Source organism: Dipodomys spectabilis, unplaced genomic scaffold, assembly GCF_019054845.1.
Source record: "Dipodomys spectabilis isolate Male_0828 unplaced genomic scaffold, ASM1905484v1 ptg000097l, whole genome shotgun sequence".
NCBI lineage: Eukaryota > Metazoa > Chordata > Mammalia > Rodentia > Heteromyidae > Dipodomys > Dipodomys spectabilis.
The window spans coordinates 4,166,456-4,194,417 of record NW_024870774.1 but is presented as its reverse complement, the minus strand read 5'-3'; the positions used below and the strand labels follow the sequence as shown (position 1 = coordinate 4,194,417).

General features: G+C 42.3%; 1 protein-coding gene across 1 annotated transcript; it reads right to left on the bottom strand.

Moving 5' to 3' along the window:
- Positions 1-1,046: 1,046 nt before the first annotated feature.
- On the bottom strand, positions 1,047-27,692 carry Dad1 (defender against cell death 1). Its single transcript, XM_042686412.1, has 3 exons — positions 27,405-27,692; positions 13,969-14,143; positions 1,047-1,256 (listed from the first exon to the last, which is right to left on the bottom strand). Exons 1-2 carry the CDS (start codon positions 27,613-27,615, stop codon positions 14,013-14,015), a joined length of 342 nt encoding a protein of 113 aa, XP_042542346.1. The 5' UTR covers positions 27,616-27,692; the 3' UTR covers positions 1,047-1,256; positions 13,969-14,012.
- Positions 27,693-27,962: the final 270 nt, after the last annotated feature.

Below are 27,962 nucleotides of genomic sequence, written 5' to 3'. Positions count from 1 at the left end.
AGAGAGAGAGAGAGAAAGATAGCAAGAACCCAGAGCCTGCTCCTCCACTTTGGCAGCACACTGGAATCACCTGGGTAGCTTCACTACAGCTACAGGTCTGGTATGACCTGGACAATGGAATTTTAAGTTTCCCAGATGATGCTGATGTGTAGCCTTGCTGCTGGAAAATCTCTGGAACACAACTCATCTCAGCAGTCAGCCAAATTGAAATAGTGGAACTCTCAACTTGGCTTGTTTCCCATGTTGTTTTGTAGTATATGACAGTCTCCAAGGCTCCTTCACAAATATTTGCATCTTATTCTTGCAGTTATCCTCAGATTATAAATAATAAGATATTTGTGTTTTATTCTTGCAATTAAGGATCAGCTCAATTTAAGTAGAGGAACTCTCAACACAACTTGTTTCCCATAAATAGCAAATCTACTGTACCCCTGAGATGGCATGACACACGGATGACTAGACATCACCCTGCAGACTTACATTCTGCCCAAGCTTTGTCATCAACTCTGATGCTGCTCACAAATCTGAGCTTTAATTTCCTCACCTATCTGGTGAGAACTGGAACCCCTACACCTACAAGAATAAAATGAAAATATTTGCGAAGAAGCTTTGGAGAACATCACATATAACAAATCTACATACATACAACTCCAACGTTTTGTCCTTTGCTTACACTGCCTAAGGGATGAACATTTTACTTTTTATCCCTGAAGCTTGTTGAAACAGAAATGAGAAAGCACTTACTCAATTGATAATAAAGAGCTTAATGGTGCAGTTCCAGGAATACACCAAGTGAGAAAAGCAGAACCACCTTTAACAATGAAGAATTAGTAAAGGATTACTTGCTCCAGGGTAAGGACAAAGGGCACCATTTCCAGGATTACCATTCCAGCCTTTTGTCACAACTTCAAATACACTTAATGGAAACAATGTTTCAGTCACAGCTATCAACTCCTATGAAGCTTATACTTACACAGACTGAAAGGAAAAAGATTTTGATACCAATAAACTTTTAAAAAGAAAAAAAAAAGTCAGAGGCATGAAAAGAAGTAGCATGGAGTTTTTAATTTGGAAAGTAAAAGGTTACACATAGGGGAAGATGGAGCTCCCGGTAAACATGTGTTACAATGGTACTTTCTCTGGGCTTTTTGCCTGCATACCAAACCAGTCGGTAATGGGTACAAATGTGAAGACTCCACATGTTCATCAAGCCGCCATCTTGAGAACTCATATCCAGGGTACATCAAAAAGTGAACCTGAAAGATAAGAGTAGAAAGATAAAATGCCAAGCCCCAAATCCTTCCATGCCAACTCTAAAGCCACGACATTACTGTAGCCAGGTTAGAAGAACTGGAACAAGGTACATTGCAGAATATTCTATGGAACTAAAACCTATAAAAATATGTTCAGGCTGGGAAGGTGGCTCAGTGGTAGAGTGCTTGCCTTGCATGCATGAGGCCTTGGGTTCAATTCCCAGCACCACATAAGCAGAAAACGCCAGAAGTGGCACTGTGGCTCAAGTGGTAGAGCACTAGCCTTGAGCTGAAGAGCTGAGGGACAGCACCCAGGCCCAGAGTTGTGGCCCCATGACTGACAAAAAAAAAGTTCAAACCTGAGTTCCAAGCCCACTATGGCAAGAGTGACTAGCAACTAACTAGGAAGCATGGGTTCTAACTCCAGCTCTGCATTGCTTAGCCTCAGGACTTGGCCTGTCATTCACCTCCTGGGCCCATAACTTCTTACAGTGAGGAACCTTCACTATGCTACCTTTTAGAGGACTTGGGCTACCCACCCAGGAGGGAAAAGGGAATCATCCCTAACCAGAGCTTTTCTGGATCTAGTATGCTTAAAAAGCACTAATTTCTAATTTGGATGAGGATAGAGGAGAAAGGATCCAAGAAAAAAAAAGTTAATGAAGGGACTAAATTTTTAGAAGAAATACTTTAGTTTTTCATTTAAGATAAAGTTATTTTGTGCGGGGTGCCAGTGGCTCATGCCTATAATCCTAGCTAGTCAGGAGGCTGAGATCTGAGGATGGTAGTTCAAAGTCAGCCCAAGCAGGAAAGTTCAGGAGACTTTTATCTCCTATTAATTACAGAAAAAAGCCAGAAGTAGCGCTGTGGCTCAGGTGGGAGAACACTAGCCTTGAGCAAAAGGAACCCAGAGACAGCACCCAGTCCAAGTTCAATCCCCAGAACTGGCCAAAAAAAAGAAAGAAAGAAAGAAAAAGGTAATTTTGTATACAAAATGGGAGTTAAGAGAAGTGGCCATGTTACTGCTGTTAAAGCTGAATGAACTGGGTTGGGTAAATGTGCTACAGCACCACCCTCCCAGAGAAAGACTTAGGCTTCCCGTCTAAGCCCTTCAATTGGCTTCACCTAGTAGATTTTCTCATGATGATGGCCAGAAATTGAACTCTTGGCCTGACTGGCACCAACATTCCCAACTCTAGCAGCCAATTTTCTCAGTGTGTGCTATACTAAATATTGTAATCTATGTATGCTGTGATTTGAAAAGGGTTGAAAAACATCAACGTTCAGAAGAAATGAGCTACCCAACCAAAGTAGGGAAATAGAGAACCACTCTAACTTTGTGTATTGTTACAAGTGACACAGAGATGCTAGCAACAGAGCTTAAAGGAAAGATTTTAGACTTCCAGGCAGAATGCTTTTATTTCACTGAAGTGTTTAAAGAAAAGCTATATAATTACAGCACATTCCTGTGTCAGAGGAATTGTAAGAAATGTATAAAGGGCAAAACCAGAAAGCAAAAAAAAAAAAAAAAAAAATAAGAACAAAAAGGACTATTAAACTCACCTGTACATTCCACTGAATTTAATTCTTAAAAGAAAACTCTAGCAAAGGACCATGAACCATTATTAACATCAGTTCTAATAGCCATCAGTTTCTGACAGGAGAGGACTAAAGGCCATTACACTGAACAAAGCCTTGACACCTTCAGAATTGCAATATAAATCCCAAATTAAATCAAAAGTTTCAAGATTTTATAATATTAAAACACTTAAACCTAAGAGAATGGGCCAATCTATATGACAGGCAAAACTGATTCATAAGAGTAAGTCTCTTTGATAGTGGTTTTCAGAAAACCCTACTCACAAAGATCTGTTCCCTTCTTTTAAGGCAAACAAATATATTACCAGATTCCAAAAGCAGAGGTCCTAGGATTTTTTAAAGTTAGCTCAAAATTGGACAATGGAACAGTTCAGAAGAAAGACTTGAGGGGTTAACCAATGATAAGGATTTGGGAAACTAAAAAAACCTCCCCTTTTACTGAGACATGCAAAAGGAAGACACCTACTGAGAAAACTTAGAAGGACTTCTTCAGTCTATTTCCCCCACACACACAAAAAAAAACACAGTGCCATTTGATCAGTCTGCACTAATAGTCTTAAAGCAAGGCATAACACAAAGAACTGTGAAAAAGAATTATTCTCTGTATAGGCAGAAATGATAATGCCAGATAGGGTCATTTCTATTTCCAATGTATATTCTTCTCCAGCACCAAATCTATTCAGACACTACAACTATGGAGACATGATCAAATGCTGATTTCCCTTAAATCCATTCATCTTAGATTCTGGTCACCCAATTAAAACTAGAATTGGAAAAAATATAATAAAATACCACTTGACAAAGATTCCAAGATCAGAACTCAATCAGAATCACTACACTTTTAGAAGGCATAGATCATATAGTTTCAAAAGTGGAAGCATTAGACATCAAGTAGCTAATCCCCTTGTTTCAGAAACAAGCAAACTGTAACCTGACAACCTGACCAATTTGCTAGAGCTGTGATTTCTAACATAGCTGAGCTAGGTTCGGGTGACTATTTAACCTTCATTAAAATTAAATGAAATAAAAATTGTGGTTCCTCAGTCACATTTCAAATCTTCAATAATCACATGTCTTAAACACAAGACTGCAAAAAATAGCTGGGCACCGGTGGCTCACGCCTGTAATCCTAGCTATTCAGGAGGCTGAGATCTGAGGATCACAGTTCAAAGCCAGCCCCGGCAGGAAAGTCCATGAGACTCTTATCTCCAATAAACCAGTAGAAAACTGGAAGTGGCACTGTGGCTCAAGCAGTAGAGTGCTCTCCTTGAGCTGAAGACCGCAGGGACAGGGCCCAAACCCAGAGTTCAAGCCCCACGACTGACCAAAAAAAAAAAAAAACCTGCAAAAAATACAAAAGTTTGGGGTAAGCGCTGGTAGCTCACAGCTGTAATCCTAGCTACTCAGAAAGGCTAAGACGTGAGGATTGTAGTTCAAAGCCAGCCCAGGCAGAAAAGTCCCCATGAGACTTATTTCCAATTAACCCTCAGAAACCAGAAATGGAGCTGTGGTTCAAAGTGGTAGAGCACTAGCCTTGAACAAGAAAAGCTCAGGGACAGAGTCCAGACCCTGAGCTCAAGCCCCAGGACCAGCACAGGGAAAAAAAAAAAAGTGTATGTGGAAGGATTATGTACAAAGACACACATAAGATCAAAGATACATATGTAAAGGTATATATATAAAACTATATAAGTAATGTGGTAACTTAAAGTATTTTACAAATGGGAAATGGTACTGTGGCTCAAAGTGGTAGAATGCAAATCTCCAACAAAACAGCTCAAGGACAGCACCCAGGCCCTGAGTTCAAGCCCCACAACTGACAAGGAAAAAAAAAAGTTACAAATGGCTTTTTAAAATTACTATGCATTTTGGGGCTGGGAATGTGCCTTAATGGTATAGTGCCTGCCTGGCATGTCTGAAGCCCTGGGTTTGATTCCTCAGTACCACATAAACAGAAAAGGCCAGAAGTAGTGCTGTGGCTCAAGTGGTAGAGTTCTAGCTTTGAACAAAAGAAGCTCAGGGATGGGACAGGGAAGGTGGCTCAGTGGTAGAGCGCTTGCCTTGCATGCATGAGGCCCTGGGTTCGATTCCTCAGCACCACAGAAGCAGAAAAAAACATAAGTGGCACTGTGGCTCAAGTGGTAGAGCGCTAGCCTTGAGCTGAAGAACTGAGGGACAGCGCCCAGGCCCAGAGTTCAGGCCCCACGACCAACAAAAAAAAAAAAAAAGAAGCAGCAGCAGCTCAGGGACAGTGCCCAGGATCTGAGTTATAGTTCCAGGACTGGCAAAAAAAGAAAAAAAAAAAACCTTATTATGCATTTTGTTATCAATAGTTATACTTTAATGTTCTACCTTCTGTGAATAGATGAAGGAAATATGGACAAAAAGCAACAACTATAGGGAAAAAAAAAGGCAAAGGTCAACCAAGGGGGCGGGGGCGGAAAAGCCAGGCACTTGTGGCTCACACTACTCAGGAGGCTGAGATCTGAGGATCATGGTTCAAAGTCAGCCTGGGCAGAAAACTCTGCGAAATTCTCCAATTAACTACTAGAAAATGGGAAGTGGCACTATGGTTCAAGCAGTAGAGCACTAGCCTGGAGCTGAAGAGCGCAGGGACAGCGCCCAGGCCCAAAGTTCAAGCCCCACCACCAAAAAAGAAAAAAGCACAATTCTTCTCAAACACAGAATCTACCATAAACCACACTAAGGAAAGGTTCACAGCTATAAGAGATTTGGCAGAACAGCCATGCCAACCCCCTAACTATATAGCTAGAGGTTGTCTCTGAGACAAGCTTGCTTCTGCATTCAACTTTGACAGAACCAAGTCTCCAGGGCAGGCCTTCTAACTGGTCCTCTCAGGCTTCTCCTATCACAAAGCCTTCATAGGAATCATCTCCTTGGTTTTTTCTTCCATCACAAGTAACCAGTGCCAGAACTATTTTTCTTGCAGGTGAATATGACCTCTTCATTTATATATTCACTCAGCAAACATGTACTGGTAAACCCTAAAGTCCTTACCCTCTTAGAACTTTCAGAGTTCAGAGTAGGAAAGAGGAATCAGTTTGAACTATTTTTTAACCATGTGATAAATGGAGCAAGAGGTCTGTACAGTGGACCTGACAGTTCAAGAGGAAGTTCCTGTGCAGCTTGGCAGGTCATGGTGACTTAAGAATAGGAGTCATTAGAGCTGGAAGGTGGAAAAAACAAGCCAAGGAACTAGGATAACATGAAATTCATAAATACAAGTCTACCTGATATTCATTCTCACATTCCTATTCTATCTGTCTCTGTCTTGCTCTCTCTGTAGCTTTAAATGGGCCAAATTCAAATATTGTTTAGCAACCAATTGGAGTCATCAATACGGGCTTTTGTTCATTTGTTTGGTGCCAGTCTGTGGCTCAGGGCCTCGGTACTGTCTTTGAGCTAGTGCTCAGGTCTAGTGCTCTACCACTTGAGCCACAGCACCACTTTTTAGGAAATTAATTGGAGATAAGGGTTTCAAGGACTTTTCTACCTGGGCTGGCTTTGAGCTATGACCCTCAGATCTCAATCTCCAGATTAGCTAGGATTATAGGAGTGAGCACTCAGTATCAATTATGTTTTTTAGCAAACAAAATAGGCAGATTTAAGTTTCCAAGACTAAGAGCTAAAGAATTTATGCCATCTTCTAACAAGGAAGAAATGCACTGAAAAAGAGATTATGTTGTGACTACTGCAGAAGATTTTTCTACAAACTAAGGATAGTTTTCTTTTTGAAAAATTTATTTGGTGGCTGAACCTAACTCAACATAAGGTAAGAATGTCAAAAAGAAAATGAAATAACTAAATACCCTTGCCATCAACAAAAATAAACGCTACTGCCAATGGGAGCTCATTGCTAAAACCAGCGATTCTAAAATAAGCCAAAAAAGGAGCTCTTGAACTGACTAAAGTGAAATAGAGAGGTGAAATTTGGGTCGATGAGGCCAAGCTCTCCCAGTGTAACAAAAGCTTGGACCACACAGAGGTTCTGTGCCCTTTTGTTCCTAGCTCAACACTGCCTACTTCTGGCCAACATGTAAAGTAGCCCTTAATGTAGCATATAAACCCACTTGAACCTCTGCTGCCCTCCTATGACTGGAAAGAAACTAGGTTTTATACAAAGATTAAGGTTTCTTCCCCCAAACACAATTCTTTTTATCTTTTAGAATGCCTATCTCTCAGCAAGGAAATACTCAATCCACTAGGTGGCAGCAGAACCTAAAGAATAACGTTTACATTTACATTTGGGGTAATTCTCTAGATTACTATACTTTGAGGAATTGGAAAGTCAACACAATTGCATGTTTGTAAACAGCACTGCTAGTCACAGTTAAAATGGTCTGCCCAACCCCATCGCCTCCTTGCTCAGCTAGAAATAAACACTGAATTTTTTAACACAGTGAAAGAATGTCTCCATTATGTATAAACAACGCAATACTAACAATTTTAGCGCAAACATGGCAGTATCCTTAGAAGCCTAGCACACTACAGCCTTGATTTATCCTTTGGTGCCTGCCCAGTTCACATTCCCTCTGATTAGGGCCCAAGTCATTAAGAACCTTAAGTCCCAAACTGTGATACAGTGCTGCCCTGTCCCTCTTTCCTTCATTTCCCTTCAGAAATCTGGTTGGCTAAAAACTTTTGAGAATTTTGAAGACATGGAAGAATAAAACAGGAAGTAACTACACAAGGTATACAAAGCAATCTACTGACTTGCTGTGTCATACATCCATTCAAAACTTCACTGTCACCATAAGTGCAGAAAATTATCATTACAGGTGAGCGTGGATCTCCAGGCTCACAGCGCGCTAAAATAATTTTTACTTGTTTTTTTGTTTTGTTTTGTTTTGGTGCTGGCCCTGGGGCTTGAACTCAGAGCCTGAGTGTTATCCTAAGGGGTTTTTTGTACAAGCTTAGCACTCTATCTGGTAAGCTGCAGCTCCACTTCTGGCTTTTTGGTGGTTAGTTGTAGATAGTCTCATGGACTTTCCTGCCTGGGCTGGCTTCCAGCCAACTACAATCCTCAGAACTCAGTTCCTGAGTAGCTAGGATTACAGACATGAACCATCACTGCCTGGCTGTATTTTACTCTTGTGTTTTCATTTTTGTGAGTCTCTTCTTGACCTCCTATAAGCAATATTGCCATCCAGTATAACTAAAACAACTGCATTTACTATCACTTTCCAAACTGCTGTGATTGGATATGTTTTCAGGAGACTGAAGTCTGAAGTTTGGAATAAATCTACATACTACATTAGTCCTAGCTGAACAAAATTATTAAGAAGTTCAAGTCTTACAGGATGTGGAAGAACTGAAGACTAGAGAGGGATTCAAGGGGAAGAACTTCAGCTGACTAATGTTTTATCTGTTCAAGAGAGTAGATACAGGAGTATTTGTACTTTTTTTCCCCCTTTTCAATGCCAGCTGTGAGGCTTCAATCAGGGCCCGGGCACTGTCCCTCAGCTTCTTTGCTAGAGCTCTGTCACTTGAGCCACAGCTCCTCTTCTGGATTTTTTTTTTTTTTTTTTTGTGATTTATTGGATGTAAGAGTCTCACAAACTTTCCTGCCCAGACTGGCTACATCCTCAGATCTCAGCCTCCTGAGTTGCTAGGATGACAGAGGCACCTGGCACATGGCTTGTACTTCTCTTTTTTAAATAGTTATTAACAAAAGGAAGGAAGGAGCTGGTGGCTCATGCCTGTCATCCTAGCTACTCGGAGGCTGAGATCTGAGGATCACGGTTTGAAGCCTGCCTGGGCAGAAAAGTCCCTGTGAGACTCTTGTCTCCAACTAACCACTTAGATACTAGAAGTGCCGCTGTGCTCAAAGTGGTAGAGCACTAACCTTGAGCAAAAGAGCTCAGGGACTGCACCCAGTCCTTAATTCAAAGCCCCACAACTGACAAAAAAAAAAGTGGGGGAGGGGAAAGAGAAAAAAAAGAAAAGAGAAGAGAAAAGAAAAGAAGGAAGGGAGGGAGGGAGGAAAGGAGAGGAGGGAGGGAGGAAAGGAGAGGACGGACGGAGAAAGGAAGGAAGGCAGGCAGACGAGGACAAATAAAATACCTACAGTGTTTTTTCTTTCTTTTTTTTTTTTTTTTTTTGGGGGGGGGGGGGGGTCCAGTCGTGGGGCCTGAACTCTGAGCCTGGAGGCTGTCCCTAAGCTCTTCAGCTCAAGGCTAGCACTCTACCATTTGAACAACAGCGGCATTTCCGGCTTTTTTCTTTTTGCTTATGTGGTGCTGAGGAATTGAACCCAGGGCCTCAGGCATGCAAGGCAAGCGCTCTACCACTGAGCCACCTTCCCAGCCCCTCTTTTTCTTTTCCTTGAGACAAGTCTCATTATACAACCCAGGCTGGCCTCTATCAAACTCACAATCCTTTTGCCTCAACTTCTACCCATTGCGCCATGTAACCACATACACTTTTTTAACTCAGCAATTAAAAGTACTATATATGGTAAACTTGAACAAAAATGGGGTATAAGCTGCTGCAGAAATCAGACTAGATTATCAGACTTCCTGGTGAGATTTTTGGAGAAAACTCCTGAACATCTATACCTAATCAGTAAATGGAAATACAAGCCTAGCCTTGTGAAGTTCTAATTTTGAAAATAAAAAATGAGATCTAGAACAAGATGTATGTCTTGGCAAAATGAGCACCGAATATCTGTTACCTTTCTTTTTCTTTTCTTTTTTTTTTTTTTGGGGGGGTAGGGGGAGGTCCGGTCCTGGGGCCTGAAATCTGGGCCTGGGCACTGTCCCTTAGCTCTTCAGCTCAAGGCTAGCACTCTACCACTTGAGCCACAGCACTACTTCCAGCTTTTTTCTTTTTGCTTATGTGGTGCTGAGGAATCAAACCCAGGGCCTCATGCATGCAAGGCAAGCGCTCTACCACTGAGCCACCTTCCCAGCCCCTTCTGTTATCTTTCTTACTTCCCCTAGACTACACTGAGTTTTTAGCTCAATACCATTTTGTTTCTTTTTTTTTTTTTTTTGTCATTCCTGGGGCTTGAACTCTGGGCTTAGGCGCTGTCCCTCAACTCTTCAGCTCAAGGCGAGCACTCAGCGCCACTTCCGGTTTTCTAGTGGTTTATTGGAGATAAGAGTCTCACAGACTTTCATGCCAGGGCTAGCTTTGAACAGTGATCCTCAGATCTCAGCCTCCTGAGTAGCTAGGATTACAGGCGTGAGCCACCAGCGCCTGGCTTCAATACCATTTTCTTTTGATCTGCCTTTTCTAGTGTAGCTGATGGTTTTAAATGTCACCCTCAAATTCATGCAGACTAGTTACACTATAGATGTTTGTGTTTTTATATCCAACTCTCGGTTGGAAAATATTGAAAATGTTCAATCTGTTTTATTCTACCTTCTTAGAGGGTATAAATACTGAGAACTCACTTGGAAAGTGTTTCTAACATATTTTGGCACACTGTCCATACAGCTGAGTTAAAAGCCCATAAAAGCGGCAAATGTATATTAACAGGACTGACAGCAGGACAGGGTAGTATATGTCAAAGCAGCACCTCTGTAGAAATGCATGGGCAATCATACTGAGAATTTTTCTGTGAACCCACCACTTTCTATAGAATGATTTAACACCGCAATCTGGAACTAGACGATTTTGCTATACATTGGGCCCATAATTCCCAGCTGAACAGGTGGCCCTCAGTTTTTAATATGGTTTGCAGTAAGTTTCTGCTGAGCCTGCTTTTTTGGTCTGTTTTTGTCCTAAGTTTGAAATACTAAACTCTCTGCAGCACAGCCCTCCTCTAATCACAACAGCCCCAGGAAATATTTTTCCATGATTTGGTATTTCCCTGAGCCTTGAGAACATCCTTGAAATGTTTTCTCTGTCCCCTTTCTGACTCATCTGGAAAACGAACTTCAGCTAGTCTGGAGGGAGATAGAAGACTTGGTGCCTTTCCAACAATGACTCTCAATATCTGCAAGGGTAAAGTTAATGTTGAAAGGTCAGCTCTTGGGCTGTATTCAAGGTTACCCACTGCTAACATTTATCTGGTAACTGGTGAGAGTTGTAATCCATTGGACATGGGGCTCACCAGCTGCCTCTGCTCTCATGTGGCTCAGTCCTCCCCTGACCATCTCCTGAAGCACTTTGTTCAGATCTCTGGTGAGGCTCTAACCACGTTGTATTTTACCTGCTATACATGCATGTCTGTTCTCCTCCTAGGTTATTCCCATTCAAAAGTGAGAACCACATTTGCCTTTCTGTAGGAGCTAGAATCTTTTCTGTCAAAGTGGTTGTTTGACATAAGCACTGCCTTTTTAAGTGTAGCTGACATCTTACAAGAAGTTATTTTAGTTAAGCCACATACCGCTATAAGTGTTTTTCTAGGGGCTGGAGGCGTGGCTGACTTCTAGAGCTCTAGTTGAGGAAAGAATTGTTTTTCTGACAATTTGGTCAGGGGCCCTGGTTCTGGTTGATTGCTGGAAGAAACTTTGCACCCCTTTCAACCTAGCTAATCACACAAGATTGTGAGCTCAAATTTTGAGCCATTAGAACAAAGGTCAGTAACACATTAGGGATAAAACCTGAGTGGACTGTCCACCACACAACCCTGCTTACTTGGCTTCCTGTCCCGTAACATGCCTTTAAAGAGAAGTAAACTCTGCCCCGCAGAACTGGTGCCTTATTCATACATGACACCTCCATATCCCAAGACAGTTCCAATAAGAAGGAAGAAGGGAGGACAACACAAGTTTTAATCAGGTCTCCAAGGAGTTAGGTTGTATTAAATAACAGAAAGAAGTGGTTCTCAAAAAATTTCAATGAAATAAACTAACTCTGCCAACTTACCACTACCAAAAAGTAAAATCTTACCTGAACTAATACAAACTGTTTTTGAAACATTATATCAAAGAACAGATTTATGTAGTATTATAATTAATTCATGCCACAAGATGAATTACAGTCCTTGTCACATTACTGCATACATTTTACACATGACTGATCTAACTCTTCAGTTAGATTTTGGCTAACTAATACAAAAACAATAACGTGGCCAATAGTGAGACAAAGAGACTGGAATGTCCTGGAAATGTCCCCACCCCACCCACCCCCCAAGAAAAAAACAAGATGTTATCTCCTAAGAGTCTCTTTTCTTACCACCTGTTAAAAGCAACAGTAAATTTTGTAGTGCAAAGACAAGAATGTAAAAGCAAGAGCTTCATTAGCAACTGCCTGCCCAATCACTGGACCAAGGTCACTACTAGGCCAAGGCACTGCCCTGAAGGCCAGTTTTCTTACATAAAGTAACAGTGTTGACACATGGCTTAGAAAATATCCAGACATTAAGGATTCTGCTTGGGATGGAGGGCATACCACCCACAAAGGAAAGCAGAGCAGAAGGCTTTTCCATTCCTGTCAATCAAAATAACTCCAGCTCCAATTCTGCTTTTCTACCAGAATTCTATGGGTTTGGTTCATGCCAAGCAAATGAACCAAATGGCAAGACAAATGGTGTTTTTCAAAGTCTTCTCCCAAGTTAACCCAACTTCCCCATTTGTTTCAGTTTAGGACACATGTTCGCTAATAACTCGTTTATTCAACCTACACTTATGACTTAATGTCTGTCAGGAGTAACTGCTATAGTGCATTCCATGAAGGCAATGGCCCAGCATTTAAAGTTAAAACTGGGGGCAGCAAGGGGTGGCAGAGGAGCCAGGCATCAGTGGTTCACGCCTGTAGTAGCTACTCAGGAGGTTGAAATTTGAGGATCACAGTTTGAAGAGAACCCAGGTAGAAAAGTCCCCGTTAAGACTCTTACCTCCAATTAACCACTCAAAAAAATGGAAGTGGTGCTGTGCTCAAGTGGTAGAGTGCTAGCCTTAAGCACAAGAGGCTCAGGGACAGTGTCCAGGCCCTGAATTCAAGCTTCACAACCCAAAAAACAAATATCTGGCAGCCAGGCCCTGGTGGCTTACACCTGTTATTCTAGCTAATCAGTAGGCTGGGATCTGAAGATCAGGTTCCTAGCCAGCCCAGGCAGAAAAGTCCATGAGACTCTTATCTCTAATTAGCTACAAGAAAACCAGAAGTGGCACTGTGGATCAAAGTGGTAAAGCACTATTCTTGAGCAAAAAAGGTCAGGGACAGTACCCAGACCCTGAGTTCCAGCATCACAACTGACCAAAAAAAAAAAAAATTACAGACTCAGGCCTATAATACTAGCTACTCATGTGGTTGAGATCTCAGAATCACAGTTTAAAGCAAGCCCAGGCAGGAAAGTCCCTGAAACTCTTATCTCCAATCTACCACCAAAAGGCTAGAAATAGAGCTGTGGCTCATGCAGTAGTGCACCATCCTTGAGCAACAAAGCTCAAGAACATTGTCTTGTCCCTGAGTTTAAGCCCTAGGACAGACATCAAAAGAAAAAAAGAAAAAAAATCTCTGGGTGCATATCTGTAGTCTCAGTATTTGGGAGGGAGGCTGAGGCAGGAGGATTTAGAGGCAATCCTAGACTACACAATGAAACCGTGTCTCAAAATAAATATATAAATAGTTGGACATGAAAGCTCATTTCTACAATCCTAGCTACTAGGGAGTGAAGATCAAGAGTAATACAGTTCAAGACCAGTCTAGGCAAAAAAGATGATTAATCAATAAAAACTGGGTTTGTCGATATACACTTGTCACCCAGCTAACTGGGAAGCATAAACAGAAGGAGCATGGTCTAGGACAGCCTAAGCATAAATGCAAGACCCTATCTGAAAAGTATCTAAAACAAGAGGACCGAGGGCATGATCAAGGGTTAAAGAGTACTTTACCTAGCAAGCATTAGGTACTAAGTTCAAACCCCACTACATTAATAAATAAGTAAAGAGTTATTTTCACAGCTACTAGTACAAAAATAAATAAGCATTTACTTTCTGTTAATTTAGTGATTTGTAGAACACTGAGAAGACAATGGACAAAAGAAGTAGCACTTGATAAATCATGGTGGTAGTAATGCATTCTTTGCAGACCACTGGAAGATTCTGTCTTAAAGCCCTGTCAACCATGATGAAAACCAGCCCCTTTTAATTTCTCTTCATAAAGTCAACATTATAGGACAAGCATTATGATCATCACTTACCTTCTTCCAGTCTCCTGCTCCTCCATTAATGACATGCGATCAATTCAGCCAACGAAGTTCATGACAACAAGGTGCAGAATAGTGCTGGCAAAGAGAAAATCAGCAAAGGCTCGCTCTGGGGAAATGCCTTGGAAATCGGCTTTGTTCTGTGGGTTGATCTGTATTCTCAGGCAAACTGTATAAAAAGCAAAACAAAATAATTATCCAGAAGCATAAAACAAATACAACTGTTAATGAACATATACATACCCTATTTTACATTCTATGCCAGCATGCATGAATGCATACACACATAAAAGACACGGATAGGAATAATACCCAAAAGAGCCCACACTGGAAACAATCTAAGTGTCTATTAACAGCAAAGAGCATAAATCATCGCATATATGAACAACGGAATATAGCAATGAAATTTATGCTGTATACATTATATACAAATTCCACAAATATGTTGGGCAACACATCCAGACATAAAATATACATGCTGTATAATTCCATATCTATAAAGCTTAAAACTAGGCTGAATAAATCCATGGTAATGTAAGTTTTTTGAAAGATGCAGGGAGCTTTTCAGGGTGCTAGTACTATTCTTTCATCTGCTTTTTTTTTTTTTTTTTTTTGGTCGGTCGTGGGGCCTGAACTCTGAGCCTGGGCACTGTCCCTAAGCTCTTCAGCTCGATATACAGCCCCACTTCCGGCCTTTTCTGCTTATGTGGTGCTGAGGAATTGAACCCAGGGCCTCATGCATGCAAGACAAGCGCCCTATCACTGAGCCACCTTCCCAGCCCCCTGTCATCTGTTTTTTGAAACAAGATCTCATTCTGTAGCCCAGGCTGGCCATAAATGCACTATACCACTCAGCTTCTCAAATGTTGGGAATCACAAGCATGCAACACCATGCTTGGCTTGGTAATGTCTATATCTAGACTTGGATAATTGTTAGTCTGGTAGACTTAAAAGTCACCAAGTTATATGCTTAAATTTCACATTCTTAACTGTTAAAGCAAAGTTACAAGGAAGAAAGGATTTTTCAGTTATACCAAAACCTACAGGCTTAACAAGGGATGAGTTTGATTGCGATACATTGTATGCACATATGGAAATATCACAATAAAATCCTCTCTGTATAACTAATATATGCTAATAAATCCTACAAAACAGGGATTCCTTATGGGAAAAAATATATAACTTACCAAAAAACCCTAAGAAATCTCTTATCTCCTGGCTGAAAGGTTTGTTATACCTAGATGGTGGTACAGCTAAGGCAGCAACAAAAAAACTGTGCTGAATGACCAAACATAGTTATAAAAATGTGAATTACTGGGCCAGCCACTGGTGGCTCAAGCCTATAATCTTAGTTATGCTGGTGGCTGAGATCTGGAGGACTGTAGTTCAAGGCCAGCTAGGGAAAAAAGTTTACTATAGTCCATCTCCAAAATAATCAGCCACTCGGGGAAGGGAGGGAGGGGGGGGATGGTAGGGGGAAAACAATGGAGGGGGTAACAATGTTCAAGAGGAAGTGTACTCATAACCTCACTCATGTAACTGTAACCCTCTGTATAGTAGCTTTACAATAAAAAAAAAACAAAAAAAAAAACAAAAAACAAAATAAAAAAAAAAAATAATAATCAGCCAAAACTTAGGCTGGAGGTATGGCTCAAGTGGTAGAGGACCAGCTTGGTAAGTTTGAGGCCCTAAGCTCAAGCCCAGTACCATAAAAAAAAGAACTATTTTCTAATGGAATAAACATATAGTTGACAGCAGACTTTATAATTGCTCACCCACAAGGACCTAATAGTTGTAGACAAACTAGCTTAAACTTCGAGCTCTAGCAGCTGCTTGTCTCAAAAAAGCTAAGGCACTTGTAACATGTCATTCTTTTTTTTTTTTATACGTTTTTTATTGTAAAAATACTGTACAGAGGAGTTACAGTTACATGAGTAAGGTAATGAGTATATTTTTTTTATTGAGCATTGTTGCCTCCTCCCTTGTTATTCCCCTACCATCCCGTCCTTCCCCACCTCCCCAGCTACCACCCCCCAAACCCCAGCCCCCCCAAACCACCCCCCCCACCAAAGTTGTAAAGTTCATTTTCAACATAGTGTCTTGTACATCTCATTGTTACAATGGGTCAACCTGTATCCCTATTTAAGCATTTTGTTTTTTCCCTTCCCCTCCCCAAATCAGAAAAATGTATATACAAGATATAGGATATTGGGGCTGGGAAGGTGGCTCAGTGGTAGAGTGCTTGCCTTGCATGCAAGAGGCCCTGGGTTCAATTCCTCAGCACCACATAAGCAAAAAGAAAAAAGCCGGAAGTGGCGCTGTGGCTCAAGTGGTAGAGCGCTCGCCTTGAGCTGAAGAGCTGAGGGACAGCGCCCAGGCCCAGAGTTCAAGCCCCACGACCGGACCCATAAAAAAAAAAAAAAGATGCAGGACACCAGAATCAATACAGTGGAAACAGGGGTTATACCGTGGGGGCGGAACATACCAAAGAAACAAAAAAATCACCAGCATTATTTACCATAGCTAAGATATGGAACCAACCGAGATGCCCCTCAGTAGATGAATGGATCAAGAAAATGTGGTATTTAGATACAATGGAATTCTATGCCTCCATCAGAAAGAATGACATTGCCCCATTTGTTAGGAAATGGAAAGACTTGGAAAAAATTATATTAAGTGAAGTAAGCCATAGGTCCCATGGTTCTCTTATGTGCAATAACTAGTATAAGTTTAGACAAGCAAAAAAGGTCAAAAGCTATGTACAATATAACCATATAAGATGATGTTAAGTGAAATGAACCTCAAGATAGGGACACAAATGGTTTTTTCTTTTTTTTTTTTTGTCGGTTGTGGACCTGAACTCTGGGCCAAGGCGCTGTCCCTCAGCTCTTCAGCTCAAGGCGAGCGCTCTGCCACTTGAGCCACAGAGCCACTTCCAGCTTTTTCTGTTTATGTGGTGCTGAGGAATGGAACCCAGGGCCTCATGCATGCAAGGCAAGCACTCTACCACTGAGCCACCTTCCCAGCCCGGTTTTTTCTTTCTTGCTATTGTTTTTAACATATTTATAACATATCAGTCTTGACAGAGAATTCTCCACTGCCACATTTACATTCATGTGAGGATTCTAACATGGTACATTAGCAAGTCACCACTCACATGAAACAGAAGCTCCAAGAGTACTTTTCCCAAACACCTTTATGCCTGTGATCAATTATTACACTACTTAAAAAAACAATTTGCTTCAGGGTAGTATCCACTCCATCACTAACAAATAAATAGCAATGAACTAAACTCTAGGTTCAAAAAATTTCAGACCTGGGGCTGGGATGGTGGCTCAGTGGTAGAATGCTTGCCTTGCATGCATGAGGCCCTGGGTTCGATTTCTCAGCACCACATAAGCAAAAAAAAAACAAGCCGGAAGTGGCGCTGTGGCTCAAGTGGTAGAGAGCTAGCCTTGAACTGAAGAGCTGAGGAACAGTGCCCAGGCCCAGAGTTCAGGCCCCAAGACCGGACCCCCCCCCCCCCCCCAAAAAAAAAAAAAAACTTTGAGACCAGTTCTAGAGTCCATCACCATAGCAACGGTTTTCATTATGCTTAAACATGTAAACACTATGGAAACACCACTCATCTTTTCAGGAACCTAGGCCCTCAGAATATGAAGGACACCAACTAAGGCAAGGGCATCCAATTAAAACCTTGCTGCGGAAACTACAGATCTATTCATCCATTTTGGACAGTAACTGGCAATATTATGACCTCCAAAGAGTGAGGCAATCCATTGAGGCACGGTTAAAGATAACAAAAGAATTTTATTTACACTACACCAGAAAAGAAAACTGCAACTACCTTGTTCTGAGCTAGTTACTCAGAACCAAGAGCAGCCTCAACTACCAAACCTCCAAGCCTCCAATGGGCAGCCCCAACCTTTTTTAGTTGGTCTGCAAACCTCCAACCCCAGACCTCCAAACCTCCAAAGCTCAGGATTTTCCTTTCCTTTTCCTTCCTTCCTCCTTCTTTGCAGGTCTCTCCACACTCCACAGGCCTGCCCTGCTCTGTTCCAGTAGGTGCCTCTCCATAGGCCTGCCCTGCTCTGCTCCAGTAGAGACCTCTCTACCAGCCTCAGGCCTCTCCACAGGCCTGCCTGCTCTGCAACTTTAGGTGCCTCTGGCTGTCCTCCTCTCCGCCTGCTGTCTGTCTCTCCACACCACCCCCTTGGAACATGCAGCCTATATATAGACCCCGCCCCTCTCCCTCCAACAAGTCTAACAGTTTCAACGGCCACTCACGCCCCTCCCCCACTCTGCCCACTGTCCAACCCTTGACAGCTTGACAGTTGTTGACAGCTCGCCATGTGGGGCAGTGACATATTACATTAATACCTATTAATATTTAAAGTTTTCACCTTTTGACAGAGGATGGTAACTTACAGAACATTCTTAGAGCATGCTTATAAAGTTGGGAGAAAAAGGAACAATCCAATTGTCTAAATTACACTATGGACACATAAAACAAAAAGGTAAATATTCTTACTTGAAGGCTAAAAATAAATCTCTATATATTGCCAGTAAAGGTCGTGTGTGTGTGTGTGTGTGTGTGTGTGTGTGTGTGTGTGTGTGTGTGTGTGTGTGTGTGTGACTCTACCACTTGAGCCACAACCACTTCCAGACTTTTCTGCTTATATGATGCTGAGAAATTGAACCCAGAGCCTCATGCATGCAAGGCAAGCACTCTACTATTGAGACACCTTCCCAGCCCTAGCCACCTTCCCAGTACCGCCCCCCTTTTACTTTTTAAAAAATGCCCAAAAAAGTATCTTATTCTATATTTCTCTCTTTAAATATTTTTATATAGCCAAGTACTAGTGGTTCATACTTGTAATCCTAGTGACTTGGGAGGCTGAGACTATTCAGTCAACAAAGAAGTAGACACAGTGCTGTGAGTCTGTTATCCTAGTAACCAGGAAGCCTAACATAGGTGGCCAAGTGCCTGGAGAGGAAGCAAGATACTGTCTCAAAAAAAAGAAAGATAAATGTGAGGCTCTGAGTTCAAGTTCAGTACCAATATAAAATAATAACTATTATTATAATAAAGAGTAAAACTCAAGATGAGATCAGAATGCGTGCACGTGTGCAAGCGTGCATGCACGCGCGCACACACGCGCACACACACATGCCCTACTATATTTTTATGTATATATTTATATATATAATATGTAATATACAATACATATATATGGCAAAAGGACTAGAGTTCAGTCCAGACCACTATATATATATATATATACACACACACACACACACATACATACATTATATACAATATATTTCATATATATTTTTATATATGAATCATATATATACTGATATAACTATTTTGTCATGTTTTAGTTGGAATCTAGAAAAAAAATGAAGCAATGGGTACTAAATCATCAACAGTGGATATTGGGGTGAAAACAGCAGTGTTTGGAGGAAATATGAAGGGACAAAAGAAAAATGTATAAATATGGTCATGAATTGATGTTACTCACATCATGATCACAGTAATTCAAGTTATTTCAATGACAATGAAAGAATGAGAATCACACAAGTTTAGAAAGGTTCTCAGAGGTTACAGAGACAAACAGTACCCGCTGATACATAAAATGCTCAAGGAGTGAAAGGAAGTAGACTGCTCACCATTTCCGAAATCTGAGAAGCCACTGTATGAAGAAAATTACATCTCAAAACTGAAAATCACTGCCTCCTAAGGCAGCCTGTTCCATTTTAGCAGTTCTAATTTAATCTATCTCCTTAAATGTTCATTCATGCAGCAAAATATTTATGGAGCAGCTACTATAAGTTATGTATCACTCCAGGCACTGGGAACCTGGCACAAAATAGAAAAGTTAAAAAGACAATTCTGGCTCCTAACTTGCAGGTTAATGGAGAGAAACATATAACAAGGGTTATATATTAGTAGTAAGCAACAAAGAAAATATCAGGTAGGGATAGGGCTATGGAAAAAGATACAAGAGAATAATACAGAGTGACTAGGAAACTATGTTTATTCAGTAGTAACAGAAGCCTCTTTTTTAAAATGCTACTTAAGGGCTGGGAATGTGGCTTAGCAGTAGAGTGTTTGCCTAACAAGCAAGCACTGGGTTCAATTCCTCAGTGCCACATAAACAGAAAAAGCTGGAAGTGGCGCTGTGGTTCAAGTGGTAGAGTGCTAGCCTTGAGCTGAAGAAGCTTAGGGACTGTGCTCAGGCCTAGAGTTCAAGCCACAAAAAAATGCTACTTAACCTGAGAACCGGTGGCTCACACCTGCAATCCTAGCTACAGAGGAGGCTGAGATCTGAGAATTGAGATTTGAAGCCAGCCCAGGCAGAAAAGTCCATGGAGACTCCAAAAATGGAGCTGTGGCTCAAGTGATACCATGCTAGCCTTGAGCACAAAAGCTTAGAGACAGGGCCCAGGATACAGATACACACACACACACACACACACACACACACACACACACACACACACACACAAGCTTAGAGACAGGGCCCAGGATACAGATACACACACACACACACACACACACACACACACACACACACACACACACACACAGCTTCTTGAGACCAACATTTAGAAGCTAAAGAACCAACCATATAAAGACAGGCAGGCATTCTCTACAGTGAAAGTATTCTTTTTTTTTTTTTTTTTTTTGTCGGTCGTGGGGCTTGAACTCTGGGCCTGGGTGCTGTCCCTCAGCTCTTCAGCTCAAGGCGAGCGCTCTACCACTTGAGCTACAGCGCCACTTCCGGTTTTCTGGTGGTTTATTGGAGATCGGAGTCTCACGGTCTCTCCTGCCCAGGCTGGCTTTGAACCGCGATCCTCAGATCTCAGCCTCCTGAGTAGCTAGGATTACAGGCGTGAGCCACCAGCGCCCGGCTCACAGTGAAAGTATTCTTGATGTCCTAGGTATAAAAAGGCAGAGACCGGGAGCCGGTAGCTCAAGCCTATAATTCTAGCTTCTCAGGAGGCTGAGATCTGAGGATTGTGTTTCAAAGCCACCCCAGGCAGGAAAGTCCGTGAAACTCATCTCCAATAAACCACTCAGAAAACCGGAAGTGGTACTATGGCTCAAGGGTAGAGTGCTTGCCTTGAGCTGAAGAACGCAGGGACAGCACCCAGGCCCAGAGTTCAAGCCCCATGACTGACAAATAAAACAAACAAACAAATAAATAAATAAAAGGCTGAGTAACCAGATAGTTGTGATCGGGAGTCAGAAGAGCAATCCTGTCAGGCCTGAGTAAGCCTCAGGGAACAGGACTAGATGGAACAGGACTAGAAAATTTGACTAGCTAACATAAATGACTTGGTTTTAACAAATGTAGAGAGAGTAGTTAAATAGAAAGAACTACTTTGAAGAGCCCAAGACAATAGTAGTAAAAATAGAAGTGGAAATACTGAGTGTATTTGGGAGAAGATGAAGTCTCTGATGAAATGGCTGTGGGAGACAAGAGAAATGATGGAATCCAGGAATCCTCAGATATTTTTAGCTTCAACAACTCAACCAATATAGATGCCATGTAATAACTGGTGAAGAGACAGAATGCTGGGCATAAAGATTTCATTTGAGGGCTGGGAAGGTTGTTCAGTGGCAGAGTGCTTGCCTTGCATGCATGAGGCCCTGGGTTTGATTCCTCAGCACCACATAAGCAGAAAAAGCCAGAAGTGGCGCTGTGACTCAAGTGGTAGAGCACTAGCCTTGAGCTGAAGAGCTGAGGGACAACATCCAGGCCCAGAGTTCAGACCCCATGACTGGCAAAAAAAAATTTTATTTGAACATGTTAACTGAAGAGACACAGCAGACATCAAGTGGAGAAGTCAGGCTGGAAATGGATTTACCAATTTAGAATTCTGGGAGACAGGCCAGATATAAAAGTAAAGTGTAGCACTTGTAGGTATACAGATATAAAATTCACCTATAAAAGTCAGATGCTACTGGTTCACACCTGTAATCCTAGCTACTCAGGAGGCTGAGATCTAAAGATCACGGTTGAAGTCCACCCCAGGCAGCGAAGCCCATGAGACTCTTATCTCCAATAAATTACTCTGAAAAAGCCAGAAGTGGTGCTGTGGCTCAAGTGGTAGAGCACTGGGTTTGAGCACAGAGAGGCTCAGAGACAGAACCCAGGCCCTGAGTTCAAGCCCCAGGACCAGGAAAAAAAAAAAAAAGTAACCTATAAAAATCTAACCATGGGGCTGGGAAGGTGGCTCAGTGGTAGAGCGCTTGCCTTGCATGCATGAGGCCCTGGGTTCGATTCCTCAGCACCACATAAGCAAAAAGAAAAAAGCCAGAAGTGGTGCTGTGGCTCAAGTGGTAGAGCACTAGCTTTGAGCTGAAGAGCTGAGGGACAGCGCCCAGGCCCAGAGTTCAGGCCCCACAACCGGACTCCTACCCCCCCCCCAAAAAAAAATCTAAGCATGGTAGCCTATGCCAGCACTTGAGAGCTGAGGCAGGAGGATCATAGGTCAAGGCCACTTCGTCTTCATAACAAAAACCTAACTCAAAAATTAATTAAAATAAATGAATTCACCTATGGAAAGAAATACTAAGAGAAATGAAGACAGAGAAGCCCCGAGCACAAACAGGAAGAAGGAAAACTAACAAAGTGAGAAGGAAAAGGAAAGTGCCATGAAAAGTTTAAGAAGCAATTATTTCACTCAGAAGGAAGCAATTAATGGTGTGAAGTACTATATGTCATCAAGCTGTCAAGATGAGGTGGATGATCATCAGATTTGGCAACATAGCAAGAGTAGTTTCAGAGAAGTGGTAGGAATAACCACCACACAGAATAATAAGAATAAATGGAAAGAAAATATAAATGAGAAAGAAAGAAGAAATGGGATGTCAGCTAGAAGGGCCTGAGAACAAATGGAAATTTTTTAAATTGGACAACATTAGGACATGTTGAATGATGGAAAGGATCCAGCTTATAATTTCACATAGCATTAAGCACGGAGGATGCAGAGATGAAAGAGACCCCTGCCCTGAAAGGCTCACAGGAGGGAAGGGAGACAGACTTGACAAGAACAGTGAGAAAGTTCCACAACTGCTTCCCCTACCCCAAAATAGACATAGAGTAAAGTGGGAATAGAGAAGGCCTAAGTCTTCTGGGAAAGTCAGAAAAGACTTCCAACACAGGGGTCACTTAAGCTAAAGATTCCAAGAGGAGAACGAATTTTGAAAACTGACACAATAGCTTGACACATCAGTGTTCAAGAAGTTACAAGTAGCATACTTGAGAAGGCATATGAAAGAAGGTATAGATAAGAGAGGTAGCTGAAGATAATGATGAAGCCAGGTCCTGAAAGCACCTATGTGTCCTGAAAAACATAGTAACTGTACTTTGGGAACCATAGACAAATGTAGAGGGTGGCCCAATCAGACTTGCAAGTCAAATCCATCCTGCAAACACAGGAATAGACTAGGAGAGACAACTGCGCAGTAATAATTATAGTAGTCCCTGTAAGATATGGTTAGCCTGAGATACTGAGGATGAAGAAGTGGGAATGGATATGAAGATGTCTAGAAATTGGACAGATACACAGATGGCACCCTAACATACTGGATAGCAGTTACAGGAGACAATTCCAAAAGAAATGCTGTATCCCACACCTCACATAACTCAAAAGCTCTCTGGAAACAAAGACCACCCTGGATTAGATCTCTTGACTTTCAAAAATGCAAACTAAAACATTCTCGGTTTGTTTTTTTTGTTTTTTTTGGGGGGCGGGGGGGTATTTCCAGTCCTAGGGCTTAAACTCAGGGCCTAGGCACTGTTCTTGAGCCTCTCTGTGCTCAAGGTTAGCACTCTACCACTTGAGCCACAGCACCACTTCTGGCTCTTTCTGTTTGTGGTACTGAAGAATCGAATCGAGGGCTTCATGCATACTAGGCAAGCGCACTACCACTAAGCCACATTCCCAGCCCACATTCTTGGTTTTATAAACTAAGGTCAACAAAACTTTTTTTTTTTTTTTTTTGGTCAGTCATAGGGCTTGACCTCTGGGCCTTGGTGCTGTCCCTGAGCTCTTCAGCTCAAGGCAATTGCTCTACAATTTGAGCCACAGTGCCACTTCCAGTTTTCTGGTAGTTAACTGGAGATAGAGTCTCACAGACATTCCTGCCCAGTCTGGCTTTGAACTATGATCCTCAGATCTCAGCCTCCTGAGTGGGTAGGATTACAGGCCACTAACACCCAGTAACAAAACTTTTTTAAGCCAAAATTATTTCATAGCTTAGGGAACAAAACTAGTAAAGTGGCTTAAAAACTGATTTCAAGGGCTGGGTATTATTTTCAGCTACCTGCAGTGACCAGGAGAAACATGGGTTGGGCCAGCCCCCAGCAAAAAGTTAGCAAGACCCCATCCCAAGCCAAGCAAGGTAGCACACACCTGCATCTCCAGCTATTCAGGACATATAGGTAGGAGGAGAGTAGTATAAGGCTGGTGCCCAAGCAAAAACAGATGCTATTGGAAAAATAACTGAAACAAAAAAGGAATAGGATTGTGGCTAAAATGACAGAGTACCTGATGAGCAAATGTGATGTGTGCAGTATTACAAAGGGGAGAGGAGGGCGAATCGTGATTTCTTGGCCTAAGGACATTTTTTCAGTAGTAGTAGCCAGATTATTTTAGCTAGACTTATTTTGATGACAGTCTTACTATTTTCCACTTAAAAGGGGGAGCTTTGGATTAGGTATAAAAAAAGAAATTAAAAAGCTGCCAACACTAGAATCTACAATAAGGGACAGATGTCCTCCTTTAGCAATAGCTAACCATAAGTTAAAACAGTCAGCTTTGTCTAGAAGAAAAATACTCTACTTCTGAAGTCCTTTTTTTAAAGTCTACTATACTAGCTGGAGCTGGTGGCACAGCCTGTCTATAATCCTACCATTTTGGAGAAGATAGCAGGTGATGGAGAGTTCAAGGCCAGTATGGGTTACACAGTGAGACCCTATCTCAATTAAAAAACAAAAAATGAAACAAAGCCTACTATACTGTTGATCCACCCCTCCAAATACATCCCTCCATAACAATTTCCTACCTCTAGCTCCTGCTACCTCTAGCTCCTGAAATCATGTTTCCCAGACATGAGAGAACAGGGAAAACCAGACTATTTTCATACCACTGGGCCCAAATACTAGCCTTTAAAAGGATAGTGCAACATCCTAAATTGGGTTATAATGTACTGATCAGTTTACTAAGAGCATATGTTAAATTAACACACAGAGGAAACAATACTACTGAAAAGAAATCAAAGGAGTCAGACTAAAGAACTTATCCCGGGATAAGTGGGAAGGTGGCTCAGTGGAAGAGCGCTTGCCTTGCACTCCTGAGGCCCTGGGTTCCATTCCTCGGCACAAAATAAGCAAAAAAGAAAAAAGCCGGAAGTGGCGCTGTGGCTCAAGTGGTAGAGCGCTAGCCTTGAGCTGAAGAACTGAGGGACAGCACCCAGGCCCAGAGTTCAGGCCCCACGACCAGACCCAAAAAAATAAAACAAAAACAAAACAAAGAACTAAGTAATCCTTCAAAATCCTCCAACATAGGGGCTGGGAAGGTGGCTCAGTGGTAAAGCGCTTGCCTTGCATGCATGAGGCCCTGGATTCGATTCCTCAGCACCACATAAGCAAAAAGAAAAAAGCCAGAAGTGGCGCTGTGGCTCAAGTGGTAGAGCGCTAGCCTTGAGCTGAGGAGCTGAGGGACAGCGCCCAGGCTAAGAGTTCAGGGACCACGACCAGACCCAAAAAAAAAAAAAAAAAAAATTCCTCCAACATAATCTTCTACAACTCCTTTCCGGAACCAAACTAGCCTTCTACACACACACACACACACACACACACACACACACACACACACACACACACACACACACACACACACACACACACACACACACACACACACACACACACACACACACACACACACACACACACACACACACACACACACACACACACACACACACACACACACACACACACACACACACACACAGCCAGAAAGCAAAAATAGGTACAAGATTTCCTTTCCAAATAATCAGAAAAGTATCCAGCCAAATTGAATTTCCAGAGAACAGTCTGGGCTAGCACAGAAAGCAAAATTTAGTATGCTGCCAAAAGAAATGCAAATTATACCTTTGTGGCAACAATAAATTGTCAGCAATCCTTTCTCTGCCTCAAATCACTTTTATTCCTATGGGCCTATTTACTACCTGTTATTTAGCAGATTTGGAACTCTCAATCTCCAAACTAACCCTTCTACTCAGGCACCTAAACTACTCTCTTCTAAACAAGCCATTTAACAGCAGTTCACATTATAGAGAGGAGTCTGCCAACTTAGTTTTAGCCTCAACAAGTTCAAGACAGAACTTGGCATAAACAAGCCATCTGCTCTTTAAAAAAAAATATTCATCACATTAATCTATAACTAGTCTATGTCCACTCTTCAGAAAACCACTCTTTTCCATGTAGTTTTGAAAAAAGTATCTGTAACCCTAAAGGCCAATGAAGCCAAGGTAATTTTGTTATTATTTTGTGCCTGTAATGGGATTTGAACTCAAGAGCCTGGAGATCTAGCTTAGCTTTTTTGCTCAGGGATGGTGCTCTACCACTTGAGTCACACCTCAACTTTTTTTTGCTGATTAACTGAAGACAATAATCTCTCAGATTTGTCTTCCCAGGCTAGCTTCAAACCAGGATCCTCACATCTAAGCTTCCTGAGTAGGTGTGAGCCACCAGCATGTGACAAGGTGGTTTTAGTATGGATAAGACCTGTTTCTTTTGTGCTGGTGCTGGGGTTTTAACTCAGGGCCTCAGGTTCTCACTTGGCTTTTTCTCTCAAGGCTGGTGCTCTACACAGTTCGAAGACTGTGTGCAGATCCCAATGCTTGAACTCAGGGCCTGCATGCTATCCCATGCTATTTCTCAAGGCTAGTGCTCTACCGCTTGAGCCACAGCTCCACTTCCGGCCTTTTTTTTTTTTTTGTAGTTAATTGGAGATAGGAGTTTCCGAAGTTTTCCTGCTTGGGCTGGCTTTGAACAGCAGTCCTCAGGTCTCAGCCTTCTCAATAGTTAGGAGTATAGGCATGAGCCAGGGTGCCCAACCAAGAGGGAGGCGGGAGGAGGCGACGACCAACTTTGAAGCGGTGATAAAGCTATCTGAGAGTAGGAAATGAGTTTTCTAGGCGAGGCTGAACCGCATCACTAAAGGCGGTTTCTTACAGTTCTTAGATTCCAGCTCCCAGGCAGCTGTTTGGTACGATCACAGGAAAAGTACCTCGAAGGTTCTCGCCCAACCTCACAAGGCTCAATCTGCTATACACCGGCACCGACTAGGGTGAGAAGAACGCGGTACATCACTATTAAGATTACTTATTGAATCATTACCCGCTAGAATGAAGCTTCCCACACAAGAGATGAAGCCCGACAGAAAAGAGTTGAAGGGGAAGGTCCCCACGAGGAGACAGTAACCGAACTGCAGCGCCCCGGTCAGGAGGATATACAGGAGATACGCGTCCAGCAACTTCAGCCGCTGCGGAGTGGAGCTCAAGTACTCCTCCAAGAACCGCGAGATGACCGACACTACCGACGCCGACATGACTACACACGGGAGACTTCGAGCGCCGCTCCACAACTCCTTGAAGACGCGTCGGCCACAACGGTAGGAGCGATTGCGCAGGCGCACTTCCGGGTCCGTAGCTCCGCCCTCCCTAGAGTGCCAATTTGCGCCGGCGCAGAAACAGACCGAGGCGCTTGACAACGACTGCGCAGACGCAGATTGAATTCACAAATCGCAAACCACAGCCAGGAACAGTTAATGCGTCTGCGCAAGGCTTATGTTAATGAGCTGGAGACGTGTACTCTTTTTGCCCGGTTTCCGCCGACTGGAACGCCCAGTTGGTAACGCCCACTGTTGCCATGACAACAAAGTGTTGTAGGAGGAAA

What these genes read in the sequence shown, in the direction of transcription:
- Dad1 (XM_042686412.1), bottom strand. Translation starts at nt 27,615, where the DNA reads ATGTCGGCGTCGGTAGTGTCGGTCATCTCGCGGTTCTTGGAGGAGTAC. An exon ending in GGGAAGCTTCATTCTAGCGG is followed by an intron (nt 14,144 to 27,404) that starts GTAATGATTCAA and finishes CTTTTTATACAG; the next exon opens with TTTGCCTGAGAATACAGATC.